Source organism: Rhinatrema bivittatum, chromosome 4, assembly GCF_901001135.1.
Source record: "Rhinatrema bivittatum chromosome 4, aRhiBiv1.1, whole genome shotgun sequence".
NCBI classification, from domain to species: domain Eukaryota; kingdom Metazoa; phylum Chordata; class Amphibia; order Gymnophiona; family Rhinatrematidae; genus Rhinatrema; species Rhinatrema bivittatum.
Genome location: NC_042618.1, coordinates 343,696,063 through 343,717,398, shown reverse-complemented (window position 1 = coordinate 343,717,398; position 21,336 = coordinate 343,696,063). Strand labels below are relative to the sequence as shown.

Here is a 21,336-nt window from a genome sequence, read left to right as displayed (position 1 = left end):
ACTGGGAAGCCCTCCTTTATAGATGATTAAAGTGTGTGTGTGTGTGGGGGGGAGAGAAACACCACAGACCCAAAGATGAGAGGACAACACTCCAAAACAAATTGAACAACTAGTTTTAGGTTAGTAATGAAAAAAAAAGTATCACCTAAAACTTGAAGCCTTCTTTTTTAAAATGTCATTCCCTTTAAAAGCGAAGCATATCGATATCCTGAGTTAACCATCTATAAGAGCTCTGAAAAATCTTTTGAACACAACTAAAATGTGTGTTCAGAGCTCCACCAGAGAGGAGGATCAAGAGCAAGTGTGTGTAAGTGACGTCTCAGCAGCACCTAGTGGGCAAACTTGAAAAGACAACTGGGGTCAGCTGGGAGAAAGGGAAAAAAAACAAAACCCTTTCAATCAGTTGGGACAACCCTAGTCCATTGCTGGATGTCAAGCCGGTCTAACTGCGCTAGAGAGCGTGCTCTTAAGAGACCAGACATCACTAAATGTAACTCCCCCCGCGCGGCTCTGCCTTTTGAAGGAGATCCACTGCTCTTCACCGCATTTCCATTGCTTCCTCCAGGTCATTTAATGGTCAGGAGCCATAAAAATTACGGTTAGCAACAAGAGGCCGATGGGGAGATGTTGACTTCAGCCAGACCTGAGATGAGCTAAACACAAGAATGGCCAATAACCCCAGGTTTATTAAAAGCGCATTGTGCTGCTGATCAGCTCTTGTGACAGATGGCTGCTCTGCATTTAATAGAGCTATTCAGGATGCTGAAATGTGCTAAAGATCCTTGCCAAATCGGACGCACCAGAATGGAAACTAATTACCTTGTTCCTGCCTGGTTACTGCTAATGTATCCTGACTCAGTCCATGTCAAAAGCACCTCGTGAAGTAATCAAGGACTTCTATATCCATCTCAGGGCAAAATGGAATTTGTAGCTCTACCTTCCCCATTAAGGAAAGGCAAAGAGATTAAAAAGGCAAGGATCCCTTTATGACTAGGGCCGGCCCCTTTATCTAGGGTTTTAGTTAATTGGAGCCATTATCATTACAAGTTCTATTTTCAGTTAGTGTTTTTGCTGTAAACTGGATAAACTCTTTGGAAAATTGACCCTTAATCGTAGAAGCATCTAGGACAGTGTTTATCAACCTTTTCATGGCCAAGGCACATCTTCATTAACAAAAACGTTGTGTGGCACACCAGCCTCTTCATAGCAGGCAGTGAAGGCATAGACAGGACTCAGACAGCCAAAAGAAATTCTCAGAAAGCAGCGAAAACCCCCACTAGCCTCTCTTCCAAATTTTAAAAATACAGGGCAAAAAGGGGTGAAGGCATACATGAACCCATTGTGATGGACCAGCACTGCTGCACAATAGTGCAGGATAAGGGCGAAGTCCGTGTGCTGTAAGCAGCCGGCTTGGTTGGTTACCTTGGCTGCCGCAGGTAGCAATTAGAGCTCCTTCGCTGGTGCTTCCAACACTCAAAGTGAGTCACATCCAGTGCTCAGTGCACTTTCTCCCCGTCTCACTCAGCCTGGGTTAAGACAGGCTGGAAGGACTCGAAGATAGGCAGTGCTGTGTGCAATGTGTGTATACTGCACAAAGCAGGTCCCAGCTATCCATGCCCTGCACGCTGCCCAATAATTACCACATTCGGGGCCTCATGCCGTAGCTAGGAAGAAGAGGCATGCACAGTTACACAGGTTCTCAGAAAGGAGTTTCTACAAGTTTAAGAGCAACCACTGGAGCCTCTTGTTGCTGTGAGGTGCTAAGAGCAGAGCCCATGTGCGGGCCTGGATCTGAGCCTCAGGCAGTGGTGGCGTTTCTGTGGCCCAGCCGATCAGGTCTGAGGCCCACTGGCTAGGACACAAGGATACAAGTTTAGGGAGGCAGGCATGGCTCAGACTGTACCACCTGCAACTCTCAGATGCCTCGTACTCCAGTCACTCCACACACACATCCTCCTTTCCTCTCTGCTGTCTGCTCCCCGTCCCTCTTACACAGACCCGCTTCAAGGAAAGTCAGATGGTACATTTCTTTTATGAGGGCCTGTAACTGGCTGAATACAGTTTCTGTCTACAGAGCAAACAGTTCTATTTTCTAAAAAGTGCCAAACCTGCTCTGCATTTGCACTGCAGTGAAACCCCTCCCAAAATTAGATCAGGCAAGCATCACCTTCACTTCACATTTCAAAACGGAGCACAGTCTCTCTCGACAGAAGAGTCTTGTTTTCAAAAAGAATCCAGCTGACAAACAGGTTCATGCCCTCCAGATTAATGCTGCAGTGCTGCATGAAGAGGTTTTTCTATGCTAGAATGTCTTTTCCCTGATCACGGTCCACATCAAAAACAGTTCTCACCGCTGAGACAGACAAGACAGCAAATTGCAAGAGAGACTCATATAATTCTGGGGCAAAGTGCTCTCTCTTTGGAGGGGAGTTCATGTTTTACAGCAGCTTATCTGAAACACACCTGAGAAACAAAGACGAAAGTAAACACAACTTTGGACTTTCCGTATTGAGCTCAAAGGCCGCTGCCTCTTGCTGTGAAGGACACAAGCAGGAATGCTGTCCTTTCACCAATCTGGCACCAAAATTTCATTCAAATTCCGACTGAACCTAAACTTGGTCAGCAGACAATGGGTGGCAAGGCACCAGTCTCAGGATAACGCGTAAGCAAGTGCAACAAAAGTGCAAGGGGAGGGGGATGGGCTAGGAGCTCTGTGGGCGTGGAGACATGGGGCTGATGTACCACTGTGGTCATTTTGTGCATCCAGTCACTGGCAGGACATCCAGGGGCTGTCTTCTGTGCACTTGTGGTGAGAAATCCATCTTTACATAAATACTGGAACTGGGAAATGCATCCCTGCATGCCTGAGAACCACAACCCGACCCTAACTGTTCACAGACGTAGCCAAAAAAACCCCCAAAAAACGCACCCTCAGATGCTGGAAGTGTTTCACTTTTGATAGCTGTTAGACCAGTTATAATCTGCTTTTCCTTTCTTTTGTCCATCCCGACCCATACATTGGTGGTATACCAGGGTTCACCTTCCAGCTAAACTGCAAGAATCCCTGGGCCTTTACTGGCTGGCCAGTTGCAGAAACTATCCTGGACTGGTCCATCACAGAAACCCAGTGTTCATGGGTGGCCATGCACAGAGTTCATCACTGACTGGCTAACCGTAGCATCATCTCGAGGTCCAAGATCTTCTCCCGAGGTTTTCCGACTTCTTTTCCCTTGGCGGTTTCAGAGGCGTTAATTTTCTCCCAGTCAGAGAAGGAAACAGGATGAACTCCTGGTGATATAACAAGAAAGGAAAACAAGGTGTAAGCATCAATATACTGGGGAAAAAAAAAAAATCAAACCCACAAAACTAAGCAGAGTACAGATGAATCAATCGCACATAGGAAAGGTTACAGTAGGGGAAGACAGTTTACATAGTTATGAGCGTATAGCATAGCTGAATGCATCAACCACATTTCTAAAAAATTTAGGTGATCGAGACAACTGGTGGATAAAATAAAAGGCATCTTATTTTATGGAGCACATAAGAGGTTTTCACTAGCTGTTTTTTTCAAAATTAATTCTGTAGGTGCCCGCATTACTGTCTTAAAAGTGGAGACCCTAAGCACATCTGTTCACATTTAGTCAAGAGTCTAAAATCAGACATTTTATTTCTACAAAATGAAATGACAGACTGATAATTATAGGGAGTTACAGCAGTTTATTTTACAGCCAAAACTAAAATTTAAAAAAGGTCCATTTTATATCCAGATTTATTCAAGGCCTCCTCGCCTTTGTTACTGCACATGGGTATTTACAGGACGTGTGTCCTTCGCAATTCTCTTGTCGCACTCTCACACGTATACTTGTGTTCACACCTCTCGCACACTTACACTCGTATTTACAGAAAATCGGTACACTACCCATCTCTCGCACACACTTGTGCTCACTTCACCTCCCTTCCTCTTTACACACACACACACACACCTCGAAGCTGTAGTGTGTTCCTCAAGGACTGAAAACCCAGCTTGGGGACGGAAGGGTCCATTCTTCCAGAACAGAGGTCATCTAGCACGGACTGGGCTGTATCAAAGCTATCATTCATGGTGGTTATGATCACTCCGGTGGGTCCTCTCTTCACCCAGCCGCTGCAGTACAGACCTGAGGTAGGGGAAAAAAAAACAAACCTCTATTCATTCAGAGATAAAATCCGATCCTTGCTGTCACATACCCAGTAGTCCCAGGAACTTACAGAGAGATCCTCTCTACCTTCACCAGCATATGTGAAGAGGAATAATAAGATTACAACCGTTCAAGCTACTGAGGATCACCAGGGATTCTAACACTCCACCAGGACTTACTAGTTAGGGACAAAATGCAAGCACGATGTACTCTTGCCTTCCATCCCTTCCCACTCCAGTATTTTTTTTTTTTTTATATTTTATTTACATTTTCAAAAGAAATCAAAATTATATATATATTTAACTAACCCTAACATTAACAACAAAAGTGTACAGCACTCACACACCTACCAGTGTACTGTAACGAACACATAAATCAGTGTTTAAACAGAGAGAAAAGATGACTGACAAAGCCTCCCTCAAGCATACTATTACAAATTCAGCCAGTACGTACGATCCAGTGTGAATAAAGAGAGCTTACAGACCTTCCTCAGAACTTGGAACAGTTTTGCAACGACAATCTTGCCCTACAGGCAGCTTTCTCAACATCAATCAAGACTAGAGAAAACGATCTATGCAAGACTGTATCACAGGCTTCAAGTGTATTAAAAATGGCCCTGGGGAAAGACTGAACATCAGCAGACTAAGAACCTGGAGAGAGCGTTCCCTCCCCTTAATATCCTTAGGAGGCCCCCCTCCTTCATCCTCTTCTTAATGACAAGAAAAGGAAGGTTTGTACAGGCACTTCCGTCGGGGCCTCACCCTCCCTCTCAATTGTCTCAAGACGATTTTGGATGGGTTCCCGTCTCCTCATCCCCAAGGGAATAAACTGGGAATGGCTGAGCTTGGTAGCTCTACACCGGATTCCCATGTAACTGTGGTAGCTCATCTGGCTCTGGTGACTCTCATGGTCATACATTTCATCCCCCAGCTCCTGTTTTATACAACCCTCTAATCGCCCTTCCCCAGCTCCCCAGATTCATCAGGTTGGCATGAGGAGGACAGTGGCAACACCTTGGGGCTGCATTCTCTTCCTCTACAGCCCGAGGCCGACGGCTGCTTTGAACCATGCAGGACATCATCTAGCTGGGCATTCAAAGCAGCAGTCAGGCCCCAGGTGGCACGTGACATCCTTCATTCTCCTCCTCCTCCTGCTGCCCAGTCAGCATGTGAGCACTGGACAGGGGCAGGGAGTGAGAAGTAACACACACCACAGGCCAGCCTCCTATAATAATTCCACTGGCACTTTCAAGTTCCCCATAAGGGGCAGATTTTCCAGGCCTTCCCATGGCTGCAGAACTGTGGGAGACTGGGAGCCTTGTAATGAACATCTCTCCAAACTATATGCACATTTAGATACAGTTGCTCTCTGATATTCGTATCAAGTGTGTAGGTAAGGCCTGTTCTTTTCACACTCACACACAATTTTCAATTTGCCATACTTTAGTCATTAACAAAAACACCCCTCCTTCAAAAAAACTTTTCCCCACTTTCAAAAAAATATATAAATGAGTGACACATAATCTGCAAGACAGTGTGTAACCTCGTCATCCATCCCCTCCAGAAACTAGAGGGTAATAAACTACCTCTGCTCCATGGCCCTGCAGAGCTACCCATGAAACCAATCCAAACAAGCACCTTACATACTTAACCAACTCCAATTCAACCATAACCGCAAATCTAGAAACCTAAGTTCTTTGTGACAGAGCCTCCCTTTGCTCCACAGATCTCCATCTCCCCTCCCTCTCCAAGTTCCAGCTTCCTAAAGCAAAGAGAAAAGAAAAAACTGTGACACATTAATGCAAGCTCTAAAGCAAACATGATCAATCATTATTTGCGCACTGGGACCACGAACCTTCCCCTTTTATATAACATAGTTCTGAAAATCATACATCATCTTAATCAAAGTCCAAATACAAACTCTGAACAATTTAACATACTGTACTTCAATATTTTCCCCAGACACAGTGTCTTGATTAATGTCCCAAGTTCAAATCTCTCTCTTCCCAGCAGTTTCAGGAATGGATGGGGGATCCCCTCGACGCTGCTGCTGCTGGATCAGCTTGTCCTCTGCCCGGGTAACCATCTCTTTTATTCATCCCTTCCCTACTACCACCGAGAAACTCAGCCCCTGCCTCAACGTTGTCATATCCGAGCATCTTCCCCACTCCCCGATGGTTTGATAACACAAGAAGGATATCATTCCTGCAAAGTTTGTGGCGTCGAAAACAAAACTTAAACTCTTGCCCAACCCCCCACTCTGTGTCTTCAGCTCTGAGGAATTATCTGCTGAAAAATCTCACCAGTTGTCCAAGTGACAACTATTTTAGTAAATCGACAATTTTTTCCTTGTCCTGAAAGCTTAAGCGCTTTAAAGCACAATCACATGAGGCCCTTCACGTTCCTTGGGCCTACTTGCTGGGGTGTGGGGAGCACTCACTACCACTTTTGTCATCACCATCAGGAACTTCGAGGACGCCTATAACAAGAGCGCGCACCTCTGTCCCCTCAGGCTCTAGCCAGATATTACTGCTTTGGGACCTATTTTTAGGTCATGTCTCTCCTGTAGTCTTCACATTCTCAGTCATAAAATTGGCTGTATCCTCTTCTAAGCTGCTAGCTTGGTTTTCGATGAGCTCCGTGTGCCCTGTTTCTTCATCTAGTTCCTTTGATCTGTGCCGCTAGGTCTGTCTGACCGGCCTCCAGCTCCTGTGGCCACGAGTCAGATCAGTTGCGCCTTTCTAAGATTGGTTTCTCTGACTCGCTATCAGACAATTCTTCGGTTGCTGATTATTGACATAGTAATTTTCAGAAAATATCCAGTGTCTGGCTTTTCCCGAAACCACTATAATCAGAATTAAAACAGCAGGTTTCTAGACTCCGGAGCTACAAAGCAGACTCCATTAGGCTCTTAGCAGTACAAGCAAGTTTGCTTACCGTAAACAGTGTTTTCCGTAGATAGCAGGATGCTGTCTGGGACGTCCCTCCAGGGCGGCTAGGCGGAGCGTCTCAAAGATGACAGAGCTATGCTCTGTGTGCGGCTGCGCGTCCTTTCTTGCGCGACTCCATTTTCTCCTCAGTCTATTCCAAAGTGTGACTGCGAAGCGTGAAGTGGAGACTGACCGGTGAGGTGAGTTGGATCAAACACAGCTAATTCATCCTACTATCTACAGAAAACATAATTTATGGTAAGCAAACTTGCTTTTTTCTCACAGATAAGCAGGCTGAAATAGCCATGCTGTGTGGGAGTCCCCAGCTGAAGGTTGTGAGTGCAGTATGAAGGGTCCCTGTGGGAACACAGCACAGTTCCCAAGGCTGAGAATGACGTGTTGCGTCCAATCTGGTCCACAGTAGTGGACAGTCTCCTTATGTTGTCACCGATTGGAGTATGGATCTGCCCATCACCGCATCCGCAGTGGCTTGCTGGTCGAGACAGTAATGGGAAGTAAATGTATGAAGCAAGGACCACATAGTGGCTTTACATATGTCCATTATAGGAACCTCCCTTAGGTGAGCTACTGACACCACCATCGCTCACCTTAATGGCCTTTGGCGAACTGATCAGCGTCTCTAATCTTTTATTGTAACAGAACTGAATGCACTGAGAAATCCAAGTTGAGAGAGTCCTCTTGGAGACCGGCAGACCTGGAGCATTTGGGTTGAAGGAAACAAAGTTGCGAGGTTCTAGATTCGGAGTGAGTTCTAAGCTTATAATAGGCCAAGACTCACTTGCAGTCCAGCATGTAGAGCCGCTTCACACCCTTGTTTTTGTGTGGCTTCGGAAAGAAGGTTAGCAGAGTAATGGTTTGACTGAGGTGGAAAGCCGAAACTATCTTGGGTAAGAATGAGGGGTGTGTCTGTAAAGTCACCTTGTCGGGATGAAATTCAAGGTATGGCGAATAGTGAACCAGAGCTTGCAACTCCCTGACTCTTCTTGTGGAGGTCAGGGCGACCAAAAACAGAGCTTTCCTAGACAGATATCTCATATGACTGCTTTCCAGAGCTTCGAAGGGGGGAAGTGTCAGCTGTTCCAGAACTAGGTTGAGGTCCCACGGAACAGGTGGTCTGTGAACTGATTATCGCATTCGTAGAATGCCTTTCATGAACTGGGAGACTAGTGGGTGGTAGGATACCAGCAGGCCACTGTATGGATGATGGTAGGCTGCACTGACGTGGACCCTCGCCGAAGCTGTCACCAGTCCCGCTTGATAAAGGGAATGGAGATACTCTAAAAGGAGTTCCAGTGAGCAGGAGAAGGGTCTATACCCTTGCTGTCGAGCTGCCAAGCTGAGTATCTAAGCCACTTGCCTTGATAGTTCCTTCTCGTATAAGATTTATGATACTAGGACCTCTAGGATCTCCGAAGGCAACTGTAGATGACTTAATACTGTCCTTTCACCCTCCACGCTGTGAGATGCAGTGAGGAGTGCATTGGGTGAAGCAGGGTGCCGCTGTCCTGCGTCAGCAGATCTGCACTGTGGCCGAGGGGAATAGGTAGTTCGATGGAGAGATGCACTAGATAGGCATATCACGGCTGTCTGGGCCATCCCGGAGCTATCAGGATGAGGTCGGCGACGTCCACAATAAACTTTTGAATTGTTCTCGAGATGAGCAGGATCGGGGGGTAAGCGTAAAGAAGCCTTCCCTCCATGATACAAGAAATGCGTCCTGCGCGAGTCACTTCTTGCTGGGGGTAGACTGAGCAGAACATCTGCTGCATTCCATAGCGAAAAGATCCACGCGTGGAAGGCCCCAAGCTTGGAAGAGGTTCTCCGCCACATCCTGGTGAAGCTCCTATTCATGTGGATGAAAGATCCTGCTTAGTTTGTCTGCTTTGGAGTTCTCCACCCCGGGCAGATAGGTCATCTGAAGGAGGATGGAGCACTCCTCCACCCATTCCAGGATGCACACCGCTTACCTGCACAAATCCAAGAACCAGACCCTCATTCCTTGTTTATGTAGAACGTTTCGACCTGATTGTCCGTATGGACCATGACGGTTCTTCCTCGTAGGACCACCTCAAACTTGCGTATGGCATTTCCAATTGCTCGGCGCTCTAAGAGGTTTATCTGTTGGACTCTCTCCTAGCCGGACCAGAGTCCTTATGTTCATACTTGATCCAAATGGGCTCCCCACCCCTTGTTTGAGGTGTCTATGGTGAGGATCAACTGATGAGTCAGGAGGCGAAGCGGTGCCCCAACTGAAACAGCTGTGGGGCGCAACCACCAGTCTAAGTCCTCTCTCATGCTTCTGGTCAGACTTACTTGTCAGGACAGCGGATGTGAGAGCTGTGACCATTGCGCCTTCAGCTCCCATTGCAGGCACCGTATGCGTAAACGGGTACACGGCACCACATAGATGGCCGCTGCCATGTGGCCCAGCATGTGGTGGGCCGAGGTATGAGTAGAGTCTCTCAGTTGAATGGCCAGTTCTAAGTTGGCTGAACACTGGACTTCTCATAATTGATAACCCAGACGAGCCCCTCCAGGCATTGGATTGTAGATTGTAAGCTGCTCTGAAGAGTTGAAGGTTGCAGTGTCACTATAAACCAGTCATCGAGGTAAGGAAACAACTGGATTCCCTTCTTCCTGAGGTGGGCCCACTGCTACCGCTAAGCATTTGGCGAAGACTCTCGGGGCAGATAAGAGACCAAAAGGAGGTACTGGAAGTGGCACTTGTTGACCTGAAAACACAGGTATTGCCAGGGATGTGAGTATGCATCCTTGAGGTCCAGCGAACACATCCAATCGTTGAGTTGTAGAAAGGGAAGGATGGACTTGAGAGATGTCATCTTGAACTTATCCCTGTTCAGGAATTTGTTGAGAACTCTTGAGTCCAGGACTGGGCAGAGTCCTCCCGATCTTTTGGGAATAAGGAAGTATTGGGAGTAGCATCCCCGGTTCAGCTGACTGCTGAATCTCGCTGGATAGAACATTGTTGAAGTAGTTTGGTGACTTCCTCTTGCAGCCCATGATGGTTCTCTGAGGTGGGCCAATGCAGCCTTACTTGGTGGGGGAGATTTGCTGTGTTCTTGAAGTTCAAGGGATACCTCTCTGATAATATTGAGCACCCATTGGTCAGAGGTGATCGCTGCCCAAGAGCGTTAGAAACGGGTTTTCATATGATTATTCAGGGGCAGGTGCTGCTGACTTTGCTGTTGTGATGGCTGTGGCCGGGTTTGTGGATAAGGCAGTGGATGGTAAGATGAATATGGCCTGTACGGCTGTCTTTGGAAATAGGTCTTTCTGTATGATGGGTAATACTTCTTGCCCAAGTATTTCTCGGTGGGAGACACCAGGGACAAGACCAATATGTTCTGCTCCTTTAACTGGGCCATAGTTTCCTGCAGCTTGTCTCCAAAAAGGTTGTCCAGGAGATAGGGGAGGTCAGCCAATTTCTTGTGGACATCCTCTCGAATGGTGCTGGCCCAAAGCCATGCCATCCACTGAGCAGCTATGGCTCCTGTTGTGGTACGAGCGGAGGTTTCACAGGTCTCATATATTGTACGTGACGAATATCTTAAGTCTCTCCTCCAGGTTGTGAAATTGTTGTGGTGGGGCCTCATCCAGTGAAGTGGTGGTAAAGTGGAGCTTGAGTGACTTTAGGCACTCGTATAAAAACTGAGCGATATAGAATTGGTGCTGCTGGATCTTGGCATTCAGCATACCCAACTGGAATGCTCTTCTGCTGAAGTCGTCCAGGTATTTATAGTCGCACCTTGGAGGAGTATTTGAATGAAGGTGTGATTTTTTAGCCCTCTTCATGGCAGACTTGACCACTACAGAGGCGTGTGGGAGTTAGACCGCGCTGTAGAATGGAGATTGATGCATCCGGAATTTGAGATCCGTTTTCCATGAGGTTGCTTGCCCGGAAAAGGGGGACTCCTAAGCCTTCATCATGACTGTGTCTAGCATCGCATGGGGAAGCAAGGCAGTCGGCTTGGCCGATGTTTCGAAGATCTTTAGGATCCCTAAAACCTCAGCATGTGGGTCTGGCACCTTTCACGTTTCAATGTTGAGTCTGGTGCCCACCTTCTCCACAAATTTTGAATAGGAGATGTCTTCCAGAGGGGAGGCCGGCTCAAGTTGCTCCTCCGGCAGGCCAGATGGGTACCCCGTTGAGGAACCCGGTAACGTAGGAGGTGAGAGCTGCGGGGAGACGTCAAGTTTCGGAGAGTGCCCAAAAGTCAGGCTACTGGTCTGAGACTCTGGACTAATGTCCTCGTGTGGAGGTGAAGGTGGTCTGCCCTGGGGGGAGTCTTTGCATGGAATAGGGTGGAACTTACTGCTTCCCTGATCCTCCAAGGAGGAGAGGAACTGGGTGAATATCTTGGAAATTTATGAGGCCTGTGACCCCGACAAGATGACAAGTCCTCTGCCGGGAGATTCCTTGGTGGCAGTGCTAGAAGCAAGATGTCCAAGTAAGGACCTCTGGGCTGGACTTTTGCCCGTTCCGATGAGGAAGATCTCTTGTACCACTTTCAGAGGGGCTCCTGCAACTGCCCCGCTGCTCTTCTGCCTGGAAACTGAAGACAAATGGGAGTTGACACACTCCGAGGAGTGACAAGAGCCCATGGAGGCATAGTCAAATGCCAGCTATCATCAGAAAAGACGAGATCCACTAAGTCGGGGGTGAAGGCCCCTTATGGGTCCACAGCTGGGGGTGGTTTCTGGGAGGACTTCCCAGTCGAGGGGTTGAAGGCTGGTGGATCTCGGGGACCTTTGGATGCTTTTTGCGTTGAGGTGTGCGATCTGGCATGGGCTTGCATCGGCGTCCGTGCCGACAGACCTTCCTGCTAGGCCTGCACCAGCCTGAAGCTGTTCTAGTGGGTCGGACTGTCACCCGACTTACAGCTTCCATCAGCCTCTGCTGATTCTGCTCCCATCCCCTATGGCAGCTGAAAAGGAGGTTGCTGCTTGCAGTTAACCTAGCCACCTTCACGCCTCTAAATCTCATGCAATTGTTCCAGATTTGCCACACTGACAGTCATCCTGGGGCTGCATCCCACAGCTTACTGTATCGCAACAGGCAAGACTTTAATTTTAGCCAAGTTTGAGTGGCAAATATTTCCCAAACATTAATTTGTTCTGGAGAAATAATGAGTGAAAGGATTAAGAAGTCATCTTGCTAAGCTGCTCTCTGGTGCCTCCCAATAATTTGTTTTTGGAGGGGAGCGATAGCAGGAGTACATGGCGAGTGCATTTCTGCTTTGGTGAGTTTACCCCCCCCCCCAGGTACAGATCTTTCACTTTCTTTCCCAATCCCTCCCAGGTGCAATCCTCTCTCCTCCATCAACTCCACAGCAGCCCTTCCTCCACTCTATCCCCTTCACTCGTTCTCTTTCCTCCCTCCCCCCTCAGCCCTCTCCTCTCAGGCTCTGATGCCTCCTCCCCACTGCTCATGGCTCCTTCCTACTGCTTCGGCCACCTCCCTCCCACCTCTCACACTCAGGGCCATCTTTATGGGGGAAAATAGGAGCGACATCCTGGGCTTGACGTTTCGGGGGGGAGGGGGGGAGCCTCGCTCTGCACCATCGTGGCAGTCCCATTCCCAACACTATAATTTCAACATTCCAGAACCCGGCACCCTGCTAAGGTCAGCCCTATCCACTCCCCTGGGAAATACCTCTGCACTACCTGCTCTCCAGAACCCAAATCATGGTGAAGACATTTCTGCCTTCTCTCCCTTCCCAATAAGGGGCTGAAGATGCTTCTGCCACCTCCTGCTCCCTGGGCTGTCCCACCACCCAGAAAGTGCACTTGTTTCCCCGACGAGCAGGGAAGCGCATTTTTGAAACCCTAGGATCATAAATACTCTCTCGGGCTCTGAAGGACCTGACATCTGTGCTTCAAGTGAACATAAAACCCTTCAGCACCATGCATGCCAAGGACTCCGGTGTCACCAGCAGGGGCCTTCTTCTTTCCACTCCCTCCGTAGGTGACTAGAAACCTGCCTGGAAACGCTACGGTATTATGGACCGTTTACATTCCGATATTTTTGTGTCACCACTGACCTGGGACATTGTGAACTCGGCCCATGGTGTTGGGGATTATTCCTTGCTTAGCATCGAAAGGCACAGACGTGGCAATGGGAAGGCTCTTGTAGCCAATGCTGCTGAGGATCAATCCACACTCTAGGTTTTCAAATCTCCCTGTGGGAACAGCCACAGCAGACTCGCCTGAGCCCTCCAGGAGCAAAGGGAAGTGAGCAGAAAAGAGAGGATGGGGGAAAAAAAAAAACAAAACACAAGGGAGAGAACAGTGGAAGGGGAAAAAAAAAAAGGTCAGTCAGCCCGTGTAAATTAAATTTTCTGGGTAAGCGCCTACATGCAGACTCTCATCTCAGTTCACAGACAAGCCCATCGCTGTGTTACTAGCAGTTCTCCTCCATCAGAGAATTGAAGCGGTCAATGAGGAGGTTCCTGTCAAAGCATCCATGGAAACTTTCTCAGCAGAATGGCAGCTGGCATGGGTAGAGGAGGGAATGCAAGGAAGAGAAGGCCAAGAGACACAAGAAGAGGAAAGCCTAGGGTAGCATGCTGCACCCTCTCAGTTCTTACCTCAAGCCTATTGATGGCCAATCTGATCCCCGCTACCCGCGTCCCATCGGCGCAGGGGAGGACCTCAGTGGGACTACTTAGGAACTTCAGCCCCCACTCTCTTGTAGCCGAAGCCCAGCGAGCAGAGTCCTTCTCAGAGGGTTTTTCCAGAGCGGACTTGACCATCAGCTCTGTCAGTCGCTTCCGGGGTCTGGGAAGGTCTACAAAGTGAAGTGCAGGGCCACAAACTTGTATTTGCCTCATTAGTGGTCTGTGAAGAACGCTATGTACAAGCAGAGTTTACACCCAGATTGCCACTTGAGAATGTTCTATCCATCTCTCAAGTTCCCCACACAGAAGAGCTGGGCTGGACCTGGATGAGGGGAGTATTGGAGGAACTTTGCCCAAGAATGCCTAGGATCTGATGAATTAAGTTGTACAGCAGCATGACAAGTTGGGAGAGGGTAAACTGGACTAGTCCCACTTTCCTTACCTTTAATCACATCTCCAAGGCCTTCAAAGTCACTTGGATGCAGGAGTGGCTTGGTCCCAGGCAAACTGATCATCTCCCGCAGTTCCTGAGGAATTTCGACAGAGCAAATCGTTAGTCTCACAAATGTGATATTAACTGGTGTGGCTCGAGTAGCAAGGTGGTAGCCATCCTCAGCTGCCTACTCATCTCACACAGGGATGTCCAAGCTCATGTGCCTCCATGCAAGAATGCCAAGCTGTTTTACATTTTTGCTGTGGTAAGCACTTTGTGCAGTCTAGTGGGGAGCATTTTATTTCCTAACAGATGGAACACTTGGTCTATAACTAGAGAGCCTGCTTTCAATTTTCAACTGGCAAATTGTTCGCATGAAAACGGGGCTGTTAGATTAATTGGGCCTATGTACAGAAAGCTGGGGGTTAAGCTTTAATGACGCAACATTTTACCTTTATGGTAAATGCCACCTGCAGAGGGCCCCTCCGGCCAATAAGCCACACCTGTTTCACCTTGCTGTGTGCAATTGCCTTCAAGGAGGATGCCGTAATGTCCGTTTTCTACAGGGTAAGAAAGAAAGTGAGAATTCAGTATTGCCTTGTTCAGAGAAAGAGCAACTCAACTCTTCTACCTCGTTCACCGTATCTCATTACTGGAAAATAAATGCACCTTCAGGAAAAGAGAATGGGATACCTTGTACCAGGGGCCTCCACATCAGGATGGGCACAGAGACACAGCTAAAATGGACAGTGCTAGGACTCTATAAAGGTGAGCGGAGTAATTCTACGACATATCTACTTGATCTGACATTTTTTTTTTTTTTTCAAACTCACCCTCAGCAGGTCAAGTGGAGCTAGCAAAATGCGTGCAACATCTAGCGCAACGTTGCCCTGTCCCAGAATCACGGCTGTCTCGCTGCTTAGGTCCGGTTCAAGCTGTCTCAGCACACAAGGAAAAAAAAAGGGACAAACCTGATGATAAGAACTGACATTCAATCTGCCCCCCCCGACACCAGCCTTGCCCATCAGTACTAATCTCCCCTTCTAATCCCAATTTCACCCACTGGTGCCCAGCACTGCTACTCAAGCTCCACAATGGTACCAGGCACCACCCATCTATATTCCACTGAGCACCACCATGGCCCAGAACCGACTGAAAAAAGTCCATCTTTCCCTGCATTACTCTTGTCTTCTCTCTCCAGCAACACAGGGCACGCCCTCCTAGACCCATCTCTCCCCCACAGCGGCACGCAGTTTAACCATTCAAATTGCATCAACCGGACACAATCCAGCGTAAAGCAGGAAACAAAACACCTACAAGGAGGAGTTAAAAGGTGAACTTACATTTTGGTTCTCGGGCAGCCCATTGTACCAGCCCACAAAGGCTCTGGCAGAATAAACTCCGGGCAGGTTCTCCCCAGGGATTCCCAGCTGCCGGTTATCTTCAGCACCATAGCTCTGGGGAGGAACAACGGTTATAGTCCTGCCATAATGCCCATGCTCCCTACGGCCCCTGCCCCCTGCCCACATATAGTGTATCCCGCTGTGGGAAGCAGTAATGGTGCCTTCCGCCTTCTGGTGACAAGTGAGAATCTCACATTGGTTAGAGAGGTATGGAAAATGGTGCCGTAGGGAATAACTTTCCAGGCCTGGGGTATTTTTATATATATATAAAAATGATACTGCCCCTGGTATCTGCATAAATTCCAAGTCTATAAAAAAAAATAATAAATAAATAAAAATACTTTTTTTTTTTTTTTAAAAGATAACTTAACACATCACAGAAGCATACAACGCACCAGCTCCAACACCTATAGTTATTAGGTGTCAGGATAGGGTCTTACCTGTCCCGTATCGCTTACCAGTACGACGGCGTGGTAGGCCTGCTGGAGTTCCTCCACGCTTATGTCCTTTCCAACAGTGATGTTCCCGTAGAAGGCGCAGCGGTTAGAAGATGCAGTCTGAGTGAAACTGTTTATTACATTCTGTTTGAGAAAACACACAAAAAAAATGTTAAAGCTGGGATCCCGCTTGCCGCAGAGCCTTTACTAATGGTTCGTCTTTCCCTCTCTTGGAGTTAGCCTGGCAGTACGGCTGTCCTTGAATGCATCCCAGCAGCAGCCTTGTAGCTTCCTGCCCTATCTCTCACTCTTTTATCTCCTGACCACTCTGGTCAGACAATGTTTCAAGGACTCGCATCTCCTTTATCTGCTGGCATTCTATTCATACAGACGGTTCAAGGATTCATTGCGGTTATCTTAAAAAAAAATAAAATAAAAGATAGAAAAAAAAATGCTCTCAAAATATGGCTTGTCCCCATTACACTTTTCTGCTTATTTTTTTTTTTTTTTTTACTAGCAACCAGCTCATTAACTAGATAAACTCATTCCGATTGCCATCAGAATGCTGCTCATGAGAAGATTTAAGCAGCAGAAACCTAACAGCCCAGGGGCTGGTGATCTATGCGTCCAGCAGATGACCTTGGCTGTCATTTCCAGCTCAGACATCTATTCATCAAGGACTGGGAGCTCTGCAAGCCATAGATGGGGCAAATATTCTAACGGCAACATCTATCAGGCAGCCAGACAGTAGCATGGAAGTAGCTTGGGGGAAATGCATCCTGTTCTCTTAGCCATAGACGGTCTCTGCAGGATCGATCTAGGCATGTGTACATGAGTATGGCAGGACTTTCCAAATCTGCCTTGGTGACCTCACATCCGGGTCACGTTTTGAGAAGCCTCAGTATGGAGCAAAGGTGAAAAAAGTACACCAAAATCCACTCCATGCTTTGGCACAATACAAGTAGTGAGCACTAACAGTAAATATGTGAGAGAGATAGAGATAAAGAGAGGAGACTGTGTGAGGGGTATGTATGTGAGGGGATAGAGAAGAAGCCTATGTGACGGGGTGTTTGTGTGTGCGAGAGAGAGAAGGAGCCTGTGTGAGGGTATGTGTGAATGAGAGGGACAGAGGGAGTCTGTGTGAGGGACTGTGTGAGCAAGAGGTCAAACTGTGGGAGTGGAGGGCTGGAGGGGCAGAAGTAGAGTAGAAGGAGATGAGCCTGGAGGGAGAGGGAAGGATAGTAGAGAGTGGAGGAGTTGGGGCCTGAGAGGGCAAAGTGAAAGAGGTCTGGCCAGGGGAGTAGGCAGAGAGGTGGAAGGGCACTCTTACAGTGAACTTCTAGGGGAATTCTGCATCTTTAAGTAATAACTGTTCCATATTACATTTTAAAGAAATTACTTAAAGGCTGATATATATTGTGTTATTTTAACCAATAGAAAGTATGCAAGATTTTGCAGAATTTTAAATTTTTATGCGCAGAATTCGCCCAGGATCTATATCAAATCTCAGCAAAGTGATTATGAAAGGAAGGAAAGAGGAAAAAATTCACACTGGCAGCCTGACTTCTAGGGTAAAAACAGTGCCCACCCTTAGCTTCGGTGTTAGGGCTAATGATGGTGGAAACAAGAGAGCAGACTCTTCAGGAGAAAGTGACATCCCTACTGTAGCTATAGGCCCTGGTGAACCTGTTTCATGGACCCTCTGCACCAGGAGACAGAGCACAGAAGCTAATGAAAAAAAATGAGAATGATACAGTTAAGTGGACCCCTGAAGATAAAAAGGAGATAACGTATTACTATTTTTATGCTACAAACCCAATATTTAAATCATAGAAACATAGAAATGACGGCAGAAGAAGACCAAACGGCCCATCTAGTCTGCCCAGCAAGCTACGCACTTTATCCATTTTTTTCCCCTTTTTTTTTCTCCCACCTGTTACTATTGGCTTCAAATCAAGAGGGTTTACACAAAGAGAGTAAGCCAAAAACTGGAAGAATGAGGAAAACAATCAAAGGAAAATGCCTAATGCAATGCAAAGATCTCTAATTGGGAAAAAAATCAAAAGCAATGTAAGTGATAACATCTTAAAACAATGGAGGGCAATACAGAAAAAAAAAAAGAGTGCAAGGTGAGTCAGAGAGATGCGCAAGAAAAGAAGTGCCCGAAAAGCCATAGATGTCCATAAAAAAAAAAAAAAAAGACACCAGGACAACCAAGGAACTCCAGAAGGCAGGTGCCAGAACAGCCAGAGCAATTGGAGGTGGTACTGGATGAGACACCAGGGAATGATAATGGGGAGACACAGAAGGATGAGAGTAATCTAAGACAAGCAAGGAAGCAGAAAGACGAGTAAAGGCAGGAGAGAACCAGGAGATGGAGCAACTGGCAGGAGAGCCCAAAGTACAAAGCATGATAAGTAAGATCAATAAGGCCACCTATTGTTAGCACAGAAATAAACTGGATTCAGTATTGTGCAGCAAAAATCATTACAGAGACAGTCCTACCAGCCCGAAGAAAAGGAGATAGATAACCCCTTCCCCTTACAAAAAAAAAAAAAAAATAGATAAGAAAAAAAATCAGATCACTGCGTGCAGAGATGTCACTGGTAGACAAGTATCTCAAAGGACTGAGGGTGCCAAAAAACGATTAAATTCAAAACCTCAAGCTGAAACATGCACTAACAGAAGACAACTATACATTCATACACAGAAGCACAAAAGTTAGAGAGAGAGGAAGAAAACAGAAATGAGAGACATAAAAAATAGAAAACACAAAGTATTTCTATAGGGAACAGAAGAACAATAGTGCAGATAAAACACCACCAACCAAAACTGAAACAGAAACGTTCCAGAGAAATTTACGAGGATCCCATTCAACACAACAGAGAAGCAGAAATGCTACCCAGCATACAGAAGAAAACAGAAAAAGGCGAAACATTAAAACTATAAAATGGCATGAAGTAACAACAAAAGAGTTGAAAATAAAGTTAAGAAAAGCTCTGGCCCCAATGGTGCCCAACGTTTGGTTAAAACATGTGAGAGTCCTCCATCAAGACCTGGCAAACTGCACAACATCAACTATCAGTCAACTAGAACTACCAACTCGATGGCTAATAAACAGGAAGAACCCTTCTTCCAAAGAGAGCCCCAGGTAACATCCCCCAAAACATTGGCCAATAACATACCTACCAACAATCTTTTAAAGGCAATTGGGATATATAGACGTTAATACCATCATGGCAACGGAATCGAAGGGAAACAAAAAAGAGGAGCATATGAACCTAAAGACTGGTTGATGTTGAATAAAGTCATTCTGGCCAGCTATAAGAAAAGTCAAAACCTCAATATAGCATGGATTGACCATAAAAAAAGCATTTGATAGCATCCCACACTCTTGGATAATAAATTACCTTGAAAAGGTACAGAGTGAAGATTTACAGTTTAAGAAAATGTGATATAGCACCACTCAAAATAATAAAAATTATAGCTGTTTACAATAAAAGTAAACCCTGGATGGATTGAGTGCACCAAGTTCACCATGAAAAATGTGGCAGACTACACTCCATCTGAATTATGAAGATTAAGAACATGTCACTCCTAGCACTGAGATCCTGTCACTCTTGTTTTGTCTGGCACTGAATCCACCGAGTACTCTTATTAACTCTTTAGGATAAGGATTTAACCTTAATCCTACAGACACTAATAATCCAGAGATAACACCGCACCCACTATTTGTAGATAATTTGAAGCTTTAGATCTCCTGCGATTGTCATATGCTGGAACAACTCCAAATATTGAAGAGCTTCTCAGGCCAGATGTCATCAGGATGACATCTGGCCTGAACAAATGTGCTAAAGACGACCTTCCTTAAAGGAAAATTAAGCAAAACTGAAGACGTCTCTTTGATTCAATCTTGTTGTAAAAAGGTGATTGAGATGTATATTCTAAAGCAGCTTCATGAATATTTGAATCTTTATAATATTCTGGATCCATATTAGTTTGGGTTCTGCCCAAAATACAGGTCAGAGGCCTTAACGGCCTCTAGCTGGATATCTTTCATCGGGTTTCAATGTTGGCACTGATAATATATTGATATTGCTTGATGCCTTGGTAGCATTTGACACTTTGGATCATGATTTAGATAGGTTGACTTTCCAAAATTGATATTACACAGGAGGGTTTTTCCATGATTTCAGTTCTACCTTACTGATAAGAGTACAGCAGGTCAGATATAGCTTCCAAATTTCCAACTGGTTCCCACCTTCTACTGAGGTACTGCAAGAGTCATCATTTTCTACTACAGTATTTAATTCATATCTATGTCTGATATGTAAGCTGCTCTCAGGTCTAGGTCTGCCTTATGGAATACATGCAGATGACATTCGTTCTTTTTCCCCATTTCATCCGATATTAATATCACTTTAGGACCGATTGCCATCTTTCTTAAGTCTGTTAAGAACTGGCTTACAAGCTGGCATTAAACACTGAGAAAACAATATCAGAATTAGCAGATATTCATCCTCTGCTTTTCAATTTAGATACAAATATAAAGGATATACAATTCTAATTTCTGATGTAGTGAGGAACCCGGGAACTATATTCAACTTTAGACCATGCTCTAAGGTGTAAGAAAAAGTCATAGTATGAAGTTCCTTTTTCAAATTTCAGATGCTCCAGAAGCTTCTGGATGATTTTCACACAGTACGCCAGGCCTTGATTATTACAGGCTTGGACTACTGTAATACAATCTTCTTGGACCTTCCTACTTTCACCATGAAAGTGTGCAAATAGTCCAGAACCCAGCTGCTCGGGTCCTTACCAGCTCTGAACATATTATCCAGATACTATCTGCACTGTATTGGCTACCAATTGAATGGAGAATTAGATTAAAGATACTGATCTTAATCCATAAGGCTCTGAACAGTGAGGCACCACAAGGTATCCATGCAATGCAGAATATTTATAGATTTGAAAGAAATTTAAGGTCACCACATCTCAAAAAAGATATAGTTGCACTGGAGAAAGTGCTGAGAAGGGCAACCAAAATGATAAGGGGTATGGAACGGCTGCCCTATGAGGAAAGGCTAAAGAAGTTAGGGCCTTTCAATTTGGAGAAGAAACGACTGAGGGGGGATATGATAGAAGTCTACAAAATCATGAAAGGACTTGAACAAGTTAATGTAAATCGGTTATTTGCTCTCTCAGATAATAGAAGAACCAGGGGGCACTCCATGAAGTTAGCAAGTAGCTCATTTAAAACAAATCGAAGAAAATTCTTTTTCACTCAGCGCATAGTT

At 46.0% G+C, this 21,336-nt stretch overlaps 1 protein-coding gene across 4 annotated transcripts in view; it reads right to left on the bottom strand.

Moving 5' to 3' along the window:
* FDXR (ferredoxin reductase) overlaps positions 1-21,336 on the bottom strand; it is a 51,692-nt gene that overhangs the window by 17,123 nt on the left and 13,233 nt on the right. The window contains exons 4-12 of one of the 4 annotated variants that reach the window (XM_029600593.1): positions 16,043-16,183; positions 15,543-15,656; positions 15,033-15,134; positions 14,652-14,759; positions 14,209-14,293; positions 13,737-13,936; positions 13,191-13,362; positions 3,984-4,157; positions 3,174-3,288 (exon numbers count right to left, since the gene is read on the bottom strand). In XM_029600593.1, coding sequence (XP_029456453.1) covers positions 3,174-3,288; positions 3,984-4,157; positions 13,191-13,362; positions 13,737-13,936; positions 14,209-14,293; positions 14,652-14,759; positions 15,033-15,134; positions 15,543-15,656; positions 16,043-16,183 — 1,211 coding nt within the window. Of the gene's footprint in view, positions 1-101; positions 3,289-3,983; positions 4,158-13,190; positions 13,363-13,736; positions 13,937-14,208; positions 14,294-14,651; positions 14,760-15,032; positions 15,135-15,542; positions 15,657-16,042; positions 16,184-21,336 lie in introns of those variants that run through there. The other 3 variants (XM_029600594.1, XM_029600595.1, XM_029600596.1) reach the window with 3 other exon arrangements.